Genomic DNA, 12,862 nt, shown 5'->3' with positions numbered 1-12,862 from the left:
GCACCTCCTCTTTAAGGAGTTCCTTGAGCTCTGAGAATGGTGACTTGACAGAGACATCCCATTTAGGTCTGAGTGTTCCTCTCTCTCTCCATACTGTGGGTCTCTATATTCGTTCCCATCTGTTGCAAGAGGAAGCTTCTCTGATGATGACTGAATAAGGCATTGATCTATGAGTAGAGCAGGATATCATTATCACTCATTTTATTGTTACTTTATAAAAGTAGTGTTTGGTTTATGCTAGGTCTTCTCTCTATCTAGTGTCTGGTTTTGGTTACCCATGCAGTGTTGGCTATGGGTTCCATCACATGGAGGTGGGCCTTATGTCAAATCAGACATTGACTTTATGCTACCATTGCCCCAGCATATTTGCAGGCTGGATAGATTGTAGATCAAAGTTTTGTGGCTGGGTTGGTGTTTAAATTTCTCTTTTAGTAGCCTGCAGAGTACCTTCCTACACCAAAGGAACTTGGACACAGGATTGAAGGCTCTGTGTAGGCACCACCTTGACTTTTCCTGTTCAATGAGTTGTGTGGGTGTTGTCTTCAGCAATGGGGCCTTGCTGTCAGTTGGTGGAGAACAACTTATTCTATCAGCCACAGCCTGGTTGTTTAGGAATGTATGCATCCATGTGACTTTTATTTCCCTATAGACTTGGGACAGTTTTATTCTTATTCCATGGTTTGAGAGTTAGACATTGGGCAAATTATTTATTTTAGAGCACAAGACTATTAGATATTTTATTGGCTTCAGTTTAAAACCCCCATCTATAGATACTCCAGCAGCATTTCCCTCTGATAGAAATACACAATATTAAAATCCCCCATCATTCCTTGTGATCTAAGTAAACAGTTTCGTATGGTAACAAGCTCTTTTCACTGGGGGAGCAAAGTCAGGCTTTCTCACCCAACTGGAGTATGTTTATAAGCTTTTCCTCTTTGGTGCTTTGGGTTAGTCACTACCACAACTACCAATAATAAAAAATGTTAACATGGCATAGATGCGCTCTGAGTATTAAAATAGTGCAATACAGCTCCTGGCACATAGCGAACATTACATACATAACATGGCTGTGGCTACAGTTTAGACCCATAATCCTCTGCATGCTGTTGGAGAAGGCTGGCCTCGGGGTTCTGCCAAAGCACATTTCTTAATATCCCATTGGCCATACTAGTTACCTGCCGGCTTCGGCTTCAAGGAGAAGTTTAATGAACTCTTGATTGTGGGGAGAAGGAGCCAAATGTTATGTTCATTTCTTCTCAGTTTACCATGGTTACCAGACACTGAGTAGATCCCTCTGATAAGCGGCCACATGGTTTTTACATTAATAGGAAAGCTACGCTCAAGTAGGCATTTATCACTTCTGAAGCAGCTTCAATAGTTCCTGTTCACATCCATAGCTGGAGACAACTGACGCCAGGAGAGTTTAAATGCCATGCCTGAAGTTAATACAACGAATCAGGCTAGATTTTGAAGTCTTCTGTTTGAAGTGTTAGAGCTTTGTAAAGTACTGGACTCGGCTTGTTAGATTACCCTTTCCTTAAAGCGCAGACAACTTGGTGCTGTTACTCTATTTTCAGTATGATCCGGTAGCCATTAATTTTCTAGTGAGCTTGTCCCCTATGCTTATGGCTTAGGATGTAAGAATAGTTCATTTACACAGCAGAGCATGTTCCTCCCATTGAAACCGTTGAGTCTAAGGCTGAGGAGACAGTTCAGTCAGTAGGGGGCTTATGTTGCAAGCATAAGACCCTGAGCTCATCCCCAGAACCCATGATAGTGTGGTAGCGTGTGCTTGTAATCCCAGTGCTGGAAGGTAGAACTAGGTGGATTCTTTGGTTTTGTTGAATATCCAGCTTAGACTGTTTGCCACAGTCCAGGTCAGTGAGAGACCCCATATGAAGAACAAAAGGTGGGTGGAGTCTGTGGAATGGGACCTAAGGGGGTCCTCTGACCTCCACACAGACACAAACGTGTGCACTGGCACACACAAAACAAAGAGCAAAAACATAAGCCTTGTTGCATCTAGCTTTTGCCTCAATTGCTCTTTATCTCTTGAGGAGTCTTGTGCCTCCCTGCTCTCCCTGGGCCACACTACACTGTGAGGCTGAAATGCTTGCGATGTAGCTGTATGAGCTCCTGTTGTCAGTTGCAGCCTGGAAGCTGTAATGAGTGACGTGCTCGCTTAGAAGACCATCGGCGGTTGAGATCAAGGTTATGTGTTGGGACTACATACTGGTTATAGATCCAGAGCCCCACAATTGTGTTTGGAAACAATGCAACTTAAACTTCAAATTCAAGTGACTGCTGTTTTTGCTGAATGAACCTTGTTCCCTATTGGTTGTGTTGTCATTGATGCGAGGACTACCCACCATGTTTATTTTGTGTCTCACTTTGTAACCTTCATATGTCTTATTTAGGCAGCACAAAAACTCAACTTGTAATATCTGCATTTCATTGTAGTTGTGAAAACCCAGTTCCAAAACAGTAAGTTACTGTTCTGAGATCTGTGGCTCAAAAAGGGTTGATTCCACACTTAGCATGTACACTAACTACCCTATCTCACTGTTCTGGCCTCAAACTTAGTATTGATGCTTTCTTCATGGCCACGATTACCTTTACATAGTGATGCAGCCCTTGTCCTCGCCTTCCATTCTCTTATTTGAGATTTAATTCCATACTGAATGACACTGGGGCTTCACTGTTCTTAATGACACGCTCAGCCCTCTTCAGGCATATCCATCACACATGTTCTTGTCGAGAACCCAGAGGCAGGCTGCAAAGACTTGTAGAGCCTGCCTGACTTCAAGTGCGGCCGTGAGTGAGTCTGCTGGGTGCAGCAGAAGTGATCTATGTCTTTCATTACTGGCGTAATTCCCTTTTAACGGAAGTAGCCACCCGTACCCTCAGGATGGTTGTCCTCTTTATAGTGAGGCTCCCCAAGTAGAATGAGGCTCACATCCCTCACAGAGAATAAAAAGAGCTGATTTCCACCACAGTACAGTGAGCATGCCAGGACCCCCAAGAACTTGAGGGTCTTTAAGTCATTCTCTCTGTAGGCTGGCACTGAAGCAGTGGGGTCTTGGCAGCAGCTGCAGCGAGGAATACCTTGGTCAGCGATGCTTCATCTACTTCCTGCCTCAGCGACCAGCCCAGCCCCCCCCATTCTCACTGTTAGAGCCATGTACCTCCTCAGCTCAGCACCCCAACTCTTGATCTATTTTGAGATTTCCCAGTTTTTTTTTACTTAGTTAAGCTACATGATGCATGTGCTTTTGTTCTAAGCTTACAATTTTCTAGGTTTTTTTTTTCCTCCCAGAGAACTTGTTTTGTTTGTTGTTTTCTGGTGTGGTTGGGCAATGCTCACCTTCATCACTCCACTCCTTCTATGGTCATCTGCTCAGTTGGCCGACCCTACTGCTGCTCCTAGTGCCGGTCCTCCCGCAGGCATTTGTTTCTGCAGCCACACATAAACAGGACTTCTGCTTGGTACAGGGGATGAAATACTGAACAAATACAAGCAAGATTTCTGTGGTGAGGGATGGGTAGACGTTGAAAAGCTGATTGGGTGTTACAAGGGTCTAGGTGGCTAGTACCAAGGCAGGCAGATCAGGAAGCTCTTCTGGGAAGAAACATTCGAGCTGATATCTGAAGCAGAAGAGAGTTAAGTATGGAATAGACACCAAAGTATCAGTACAGTTATAGCACAGGGTCACACACACACACACACACACACACACACACACACCTCATTCAGTGTGAAGAATAATACGGGGAGATGGCAGGACTTATGAGTGGGGCCCTGACGTGGCCTTGGGGCATCAAGGAAGACGTCCATCCTTGGGAGTAGAAATCAAGTTTCCTCGGTGTTAACATGTTAAAGTTATGGGAAGGGAAGAAAAGAGCATGCACAGGAGGCTCTGAAAGAACCCTGTATTGTCCACATGTAGCACAAGGTGCAAAGACACATGGCACAGTTGGTGAGTCATGATAACATGACATCTTGCTCATGACCACCCTGTCTCAGTTGCCCTGGTACAGAAGCTTCCCACCAAGTTCAGAAAAGGAACACTGTTCTGCAGTGCAACTGGAGTATGCACACACATAAAGTCAGATTGTGGAGTGCACACACACATAAGGTCAGATTGTGGAGTGCACACACATAAAGTCAGATTGTGAGTACACACACATAAAGTCAGATTGTGAGTACACACACATAAAGTCAGATTGTGAGTACACACACATAAAGTCAGATTGTGAGTGCACACACATAAAGTCAGATTGTGAGTACACACACATAAAGTCAGATTGTGAGTACACACACATAAAGTCAGATTGTGAGTACACACACATAAAGTCAGATTGTGAGTACACACACATAAAGTCAGATTGTGAGTGCACACACATATAAGATCAGATTGTGGAGTGCACACACACATAAAGTCAGATTGTGAGTACACACACATAAAGTCAGATTGTGAGTACACACACATATAAGGTCAGATTGTGAATGCACACAAACATGAGGTCAGATTGTGGAGTGCGCACACACACATAAGGTCAGATTGTGGAGTGCACATGTGTGCCCTCCAGGATCTAGTTAGTAGACTCTAAGTGGAAACTGCACGACACTGTGTGTCAGGAAACTTTCTCTGTGGAGTCTTTTATGTCCACACTGTGTTTCCCCCTCTTCTTTCATGTCGAGCTTCCTGAAGGTGAGGAGGACTCCGCTTTGTGAACTCCTTCAGATCTTGAGAACTCGCCTTGCCCCCTCTCCCATCTGGCTTTCATTGGCTTCCGTCAAGGCACTTCAATAAAAGGACACCTCAAAGGAACTGTGCCTAACGAAATGTAAATCTGAGATCATGTGTTTTCCCTTTCTTTGTCCCCAGCCTTCCCCAGGTGAATGTGATCAGCTTGAGGACCAGAGAGAGACAATTCCCTCGAGCTGACTGCAGGTCTTATCTGGTAGCCTCTAGGTGAAGCTATGGACTTTCTTTTGTCCCTCCAGCTGATGGCATGTTGTCTGTTAGCTACACAAAGAGACGACCCCACGGAGCCACCAATGAGTTATGTTGTAAACAGTTTCATTCTTAACCAAACAACATAATGATCCTCTTTAAACAGCTAAGGAGAAGACTGATAATACATCATTGCTGTCTATAGTATTGAGTAGAATTCTCCAAGTAACTGGATTTTCACACCCACTATTTATTGTTGCAAAACAGGATGAAGAGGAGGAAATCAAACAAGAAATTAACATGTTGAAGAAATATTCTCATCACAGGAACATCGCAACATACTACGGTGCTTTCATCAAAAAGAACCCTCCTGGCATGGATGACCAGCTATGGGTATGTAGCACTATGCAGATGTGCATGCCTCTATCCCCTGGAGGACTTGATGGGGCGACCTGACATTTGATTTTCATAACACTGTATTTTCAAGGTTTTTCCCTTTTTTGAATATATATATATATAATTTTTATTATCTCTAAATCTTCTATCTCTTTTTAAAAATAAATTTACGCATTCATTTGCTTGACATGTGTTTGTGGATAAATATATGTATTACAGGGATGGTGAAGTCAGAGGTCAATATCAAGTACCTTTCTCTGTTAGTGGTCACCTGGGGTCCGTCCTTCCTTCCTTCCTTCCTTCCTTCCTTCCTTCCTTCCTTCCTTCCTTCCTTCCTTCCTTCCTTCCTTTCAGACAAGGTGTCTCCCTGAAGCTTCTGCTGCCTGTTTTAGCTACACTGGCTGGCTAGGGAGCTTGTAGGATCCCCCTGTCTACTCACTCACTACCCCAGGGCTGGGGTTAGCAGACAAAACCACTATGTGCCCAATCCTTTCCATGTTGGTGCTGAGACCTGAGTTCAGATCCTCCTTCTTGTACAGGAAGCACTGTATCCGCAGAGCCTTGTTGCAATGCCCCTTCTTATCCATATGTGTATTGGCCATGCCCGCAGCTACTTGCTCATTCCCGCTTCTCCTCACCTGTTGGCAATCTTTTATAGCATTGTCATATTTTAGGCACGGTGCCATCTACTGTCTATGAATCATATGACATTTTCCCCTTCACTGAGATAGGTCTCATCAGTCTCATCTCTTTCTCTGTTTTTTTGTTTTCAGTTCCATTTCTGAAACAATGCTTCTAAGATTTGCAGGGAGGATAATCAGCTGTCTCGTGGTCTGTGCGGTGGAATTGAAACAAGCTCTGCCTGAACTCTGGGTGATTGAGGTGCTTTGCCCTTCCTGAACTCGCCCCCCACCCCGCTTTAGCAGTTTTGTGTCCCAGTCCTTTGAGAGAGCTCTGGTTGTCTGACCCACCAGTGGCAACTGAGAGTTGTTGTCCCCGCAGTGTTCAGGGCAGATTGTCTTTTCCACCTTGTGGTCTCGGACACAGGAGCTTGTTAGTCACTTGGTCCTTCCCTGGGTACACTGCCATCTCGGTCGATGACATGAAAGGAATTTACCTCTTTTGCCAATCTTATGAATCAGCCTCAGTAGAGCCCATTCAGTGGCAGGTGAACGAGTCGGTCTGCTTCTCTTCATCTCTTGGGTCTTTGCTGCTTTCATGTGATGCTGTTGGATTGATGGCTCTGAAAATGAATGCCTTGCTCATTTTCCAGGGTTCTAGTTAGTGTCTAATACACAAAAGCCCCTGAGTGGTTGTCTACCAAACACCAAAGACTGTGGTACACTGTGTGGCTCCGATGGTGAACATTTCATGGACATTTCTCCAGGCTCAGTCTTGATACAAGTTACTCTGCTGATGCATGTGACATTTGAAATCTAGCCGAGATGGCAAAAAGAAAAAAAAAAAAAAAAAGAGTATTCAGTATATGTACGCACATGCTGACCAGAAAAGATATGATGATGTCAGCTCCAGCACTAACAAGGTTTTATTCCATGTGATACTGAATATTCAGCATGTAGATGTGAAAAGAACTTCCGGGAAAATTTCCCCATAGGGCCCATCTCCAAGTTTAACATGAAGGTACACCATAAGGCAATTAAAGAACGATGGCGGTGATTTAATATACCACGTGGTTTCTGTAAAAGTTACGTTCAATTTAACTGCAGTCTCTACGTGTAGAGTCACATGGACATGAAGGTTGGGAAATAAAGTAGTAGGAGAAAGTCAACGTCAATGCACACTCGGATGAGACATGACAAGGAGATGAGCTAAATCACGCCTTGAGGGACTTGATTGCGTAGCTTTTTAAAATCATTATAAAAATAAAATGGAGATGTAGGTCACTAATTTAGGAAAAATATCCATTTCCTATATGATGGGCAGAGTATAACAGCCTTCAGATAGGAAGGGCTTGCAGCAATTAAATGGGGTAAAGTGGGAAACTACACTAGAAAGGCCAGTGAAGGCCAAGGCTGCAGCTACAACGTTAGGAATCAGTTACCAATAAAGAAGCCTTTTTAAAAAAGTTACTTCTGTGGATATTGTAAACATAGAGACCCAGGAAGAATTCAGTGCAATTTCCCTCCTACAAGATTAGCAGATAGTTTTCAGGACCTACTACTATTTCATAGGTACTATTCCTACCTACTACTCATGGAAATACACATTGCTGCCACTTAACCCAAGGACAGTTAGAATACACATAGAACACACACAGCTCTCTCTCTCTCTCTCTCTCTCTCTCTCTCTCTCTCTCTCTCTCTTTCTCTCCCCCCTCTTTCTCACACATACACACACACTCACAGAAAGAAAAACGTTTACACATATATAATGCATATGTTTGTATATACACGCATGCATATATATTCCAAGAGTCGTACCTAAGTTTTGAACCAGTATTTAGTTAAGCGGAAATTTATTGAAGGGAAATATTTACATAGCTACATAAATAAATTAACCAATGAGGAATTTACTTAACTGTACAGTTAATTAAACTACACATAAATTTATTCTTATGACTGGATGAACATTAACTATTGCAATAAGATTATAAAGTCTTAAAGGTCATAATTCAATACAGTATTTTTCATTTTTGTAAGAAGAAAAAGTGTATGCTTACACACATGCAGACTGGTTGCAGTCTCTGAACTAAACACACAGTAATGATGAGGAAACATTTACTTTTGAGGGTCATTTCAGTCCTTTAATTTTTATATTTAATTTTAGAGATGGGGTCTTTCTGCATAGTTCAGGTTGCCCCAGACCTCACTGTGTAGACCAGGCTGGCCTCGAACTCACAGAAATCCACCTGCTGCAGACTCCCAGTTGCTGGGATTAAAGGCATATACTACCATATCCAGCTATTTTCTATTTTAAACTTCATTACTTAAAAAACAGAGAATTAAAAATAAGATTACAAGTCCAAATCAGCCAGACCCCAAACTCTACAACTTGATGAACTTCTGTTCAATTAGAGTAGACACCGGAGATGGGAGTTAAGGAGCTTGATATTGAATTTTGTACTTTCTCTATTTAATACATTTTTTGCACATATCCACCTCCAAACCAAAGTATTAATGATAGAGGTAGAACTAGAAAAACAATTAGTTTTATATCCTCTTTCATATTTCATGGCCTTCATCTGCATTTACTTCTTCCTCATCCCATAATACTTAGCCTTTCTCGTTCTGTTCTGCATGGTGTAATGGACCCGTGTGGCTTTTGTTCACATGTATGCGTATGTTACTGGCTAGCTTCCATATATGAGAGACAGCAAGCAGTATTTTCCTTTCTGAGATTGGATAGCTCATTTAGTAGTATACATTCTAAGTCATCCATTTTTTGAGACATTATTGTCTTCCATACTTGTTTCTCCTTGTGTTTCTCTTCCACCTAGCGTATGGTCTGCCCCTTTTCTGCTATTCCTCTTTTCGGCCTCTCATGGGACCACCCTAGCTCCTCACAAAGGCAGACAGGGCAAGGGCTGTGCCTTTTGTGTCTTTGTTTCCTCTTCAGCTTTTGGAAGGTATTTGGCAACATGAGTGGAAAAGGAATTTATTTGTTGGTGGGAACAGCATCACTGGTGCAAACCTTGTGTCGGTGATGTCTGTGCGATGCTTCCTAAGGGCCTGAAAGCTCAGAGGCATATAAAGAGGTGACATGCACTGGAATATCTTCATGTCCCAAAGAACCCCAGCACTGTCTGGGATCCAGGGTTTAGTGCTGTCCTGTACTGCCATGAGCTACAACAGATGACTCCCAGATCATTGCCACACTGTGGGGTACACATCATTGCCACACTGTGGGGTACACATCATTGCACACTCTGGGGTACACATCATTGCCACATTCTGGGGTACACATCACTGCCACACTCTGGGGTACACATCATTGCCACACTCTGGGGTACACATTGCCACACTCTGGGGGTACACATCATTGTCACACTCTGGGGGTACACCTATACATCCTTGTAGTCTTTGCTGCCCCAGAAAGAACCACTAATCCTCTCACAACCCCCATGTTTGTGAAGGAATCCACTGCCTTGTGCAAGATGAGCAGGAACTGTTGTGACTTCCTCGGCCAGTCCTACTGAGGTGGAACTGGCAAACTTCAAGAGTATTGATGAGGGTGAGGAGCAAAAAGGATGCTTGCCCTCTGGTGGGGTTGTCAGGCAGTGCAAGCCATTGTGGAGAAGCTTATGGAGGTATCACCCAACAGTTTGGTTCTGTGTATATCTGCCAGAAGTGAGATGGTTATGTCCAAGAGACATCCTCACACCCCTGTTCCTTTGCTGAAAGTGTTACACACAGTATGGGAAGAATGCTGGCAATTTTATGCAGTCTGTGGTCAGGGCTATAGTGCCAACTGGGCATAAACATGTAGCCCCTTTTGTTAGTCGGAATGTCCAGACTGTTGGTTTTCTTGGATTTGGGCAATGTTTTCCAGGTCGTCTCCTGAGGAAAGGAGAGGGGTCATCTAGCAGACTTAGCTCATTTCGTCTTTCCCCAAACCCTAGATTTTAATTTGATCCTTTCAAAACAAGTGCTGTTTATTGAGCATGTATCGCATGCCAGGCATTGGACTGATTGTTGGAAACGATCCTTTTTCAAATTTGTATGTAATTCATAGATACAAAATTTACATTTCAAAACATACTTTATCACTCTTTTAGGTTAATTTGCTTTTGCAGCTGGAAGGAAATTTCACTGTTATTCTCTTGCTGGGCTCCAGTGAAGCTAATTGACTTTTTGAACAAAAAGAGGTGTTGAGAAAACGAGGTATGGTGGGGGGAGGGGGATGGTAGAACATGTGTGACCTACATGAAAACTGAAAGAGTCTACAAGGGGTGAGAAGAGGCAAGGAGGGGTAGTCAGATATAGAGGAAAGGAGAGAGAAGAAGAGCCATAAAACAAACTGTGTTTGAAAATGTCATAATGAAACCTAATACTTTGTGTGCTAATTAATATATACCACATATTAAATACAACACATGATATCATGTAGTATATGGATATGTAATACTTTATCTGTGTTTGCATATGTAATACTTTATTTGTGTAGGTGTGTGCATATATTATGCATTCTATGGGTATATGATTTTGTGTGTGTGTGTATCTGTTTTTTTCCAGAACATCTTCAATTGCTCTTAGGCTGGCTTTTGAGGAAAGCAGCAAACCTTTTTTTTCTCATTTATAGTTTGACTGGAGGTTGCAGCTAGACTTTGGAATTGAGTTGCTGCTTGCTGGTCTCCTCCCAGACAATTGTTCTTCCCATGGAGATGGCTGTGGGTTTTGAGCCCCAAGAGTCTAGATGTATATATTTTTAATGACTTGTTCATCAATCATTCTTTCACTTAACATGTATGCACACACGCATACACACACACAACATATACGTGGACACACATGCACACAAAGACACATACTTACTCGTCGCAAGGTACATTTCTAAGTGCTTATGAAAATCAGTGAATAAAAGGGCTATACTTTAATGTAGCTTACATTCTTGCTGCAGATCACAAGCTATAAACAGAATGAATAAGGCAGTTGCAGAAGATGCTGGAAGTTCACAAGTGCCTGACATAACCAGGGAAAAGTTAGTGGGCAGGTTGAAGTCAAGGCTGCAGGATTCCATAGGATTAATGTTTAGAAAAACCCTTCCCATTTACATCTTGAAATCCTACCAAGACCACAACCCATACATGATTATATTATATTAGGAGGTAAGGCTTATTTGTAGTGCTGAGAATCAAACCTGAAACCTTGTACTTGCTAGGCAAGCTCTCTCCCACTGAGCAATACTTCCACCTACAAGAGGTTAAGGTTTGGGGGAAGTGATTAGGTCATGAGCATAGAGCATTTATGAATGGCATTGGTTCCATTATAAAAGATAGCTAGTTAACTTTTCCATTCTCTTCTGTAGAAATCTGGAGATTTCAGGTAAAGGCAAGAGAATCAGAAGTTGAGGGATATCCTTAGCTATAGAGTAAGTTTGAGGCCAGCCTAAACTTCAGGAGACCCCACACCTAGCAAAAGAAGAGGAAAAATTTTAAGTAAGCAAAAACAGAAGTCGGCAGTTTACAAGCAGAAGATAACCCTCACTGGAGCCTAGCCATGCTGCCCCCAGAAATGGGAGGTATTTCTGCTGAGCAGGTCTTCTAGCCTATGGTATGTAGTGCTTTGTTAGAGTAGTGTGAATTTAACATGGGTGGTGAGCAGAGCTGTCAGGGTAAGCCCTGCTATGGGTAACTGGAGGAAAGGCACTGCTGGCCTTCCATTTCCTGGGAACAAGGATGAATCACCATGAACGGGAGAAAGTAGAAGACAGAATGCAGAACTGAGACCCCAGACCAGATCCTCCATGGTCTTGCTTGCCGTTGGCAAGACCTCAGATTTGACTTCACCTGAAGGTGGGGAGCCTTTGGAGAGCTCTCAGCATAAATAGAATCTGATGCACAAAATGAAGCCGTCACATTGGTTGCTAGGCTGAGAGCACACTAGAGGGACCCAGGGGAGACGCTTAGGAGCTTGGTCTCTTTAGAGTTTCTGTTGTTGGGAAAAACACTGCACTAAAAGCAGCTTTGGGGGAGAACAGGTTTATTTGGTTTACAGGTCTTGAAAGCAGGAATTGAAGCACAGGCTGTGGAGGAAAACTAGTCACTAACTTGCTCCCAGGTTCACTTCCAATTCCTTTCTTACTAGCCCAGGTTGATCTGCCTAAGTGATGTCACTGCCCATGGCCTCGTGGGTCCTCCTATGTCATTTGATAATAAAATAAACCACATTACAGACAATTCCACAAGCCAGTCTGATGGAGGCTGCTCCTCAGCTGAGCTCCCTCTTCCCAGTGTGTTGACAGCCATCATCAGCCGTCACAGGAAGCTAACCCCTTTCTTGAACTTGGTAAAGGGAGAAGTAATGGCAGGTGTCTCAGGGTGACGGTGAGGGTGGCCTCATATCTGCTGGGCTGAGAAGTCCCATTGGTCTGATCACCCCATCTTTGACAGCATCTCTGTCACTAAGGATGAGGTCAGGTTAAGAAAGTGTTCTAAGGCAAGAGTATAATTTATTTTTATAATTGCTTTTCTATGCGATAGAAATTCAAGAATTGGGGGTCAGCCTAGAGACAATAGGAAGCTAAAATTAGATCATAATAGTGATTGAAATTTGCTTACAAAATAATAATAGTGCATAGATAAAGAACAATGGTTTGCAAGATTTACTGCCTACTTACCAGTAAGCCAAGTTCTGTTACCATACCATAATGTTATGACAATGTTAACACTGCCATATTATTTAACTGAATATTTGTAGCCAATTTACAAATTAAAAATTATTATTTCCATTGTGTAAATTAAGAGACTGGGCTCAGAAATTTGTTCAAATTCTCAAAGCTTATCAGTGATGAAGCCATTAAGCTAGCTTACTCTGGGGTATGTGAGGTCA

General features: G+C 42.8%; 1 protein-coding gene across 4 annotated transcripts in view; it reads left to right on the top strand.

Annotated features, from left to right (window-relative positions):
- Positions 1-12,862, top strand: part of Tnik (TRAF2 and NCK interacting kinase) — a 406,558-nt gene that overhangs the window by 246,216 nt on the left and 147,480 nt on the right. For all 4 annotated transcript variants that reach the window (XM_050142093.1, XM_050142094.1, XM_050142096.1 and 1 more), the window contains one exon: positions 5,226-5,351. In XM_050142093.1, coding sequence (XP_049998050.1) covers positions 5,226-5,351 — 126 coding nt within the window. The remainder of the gene's footprint in view (positions 1-5,225; positions 5,352-12,862) is intronic.

This window comes from Alexandromys fortis, unplaced genomic scaffold, assembly GCF_014885135.2.
Source record: "Alexandromys fortis isolate MF-2015 unplaced genomic scaffold, M_Fortis_MF-2015_v1.1 scaffold_41, whole genome shotgun sequence".
Classification (NCBI taxonomy): domain Eukaryota; kingdom Metazoa; phylum Chordata; class Mammalia; order Rodentia; family Cricetidae; genus Alexandromys; species Alexandromys fortis.
This window is presented reverse-complemented; position numbering and strand designations above follow the sequence as displayed.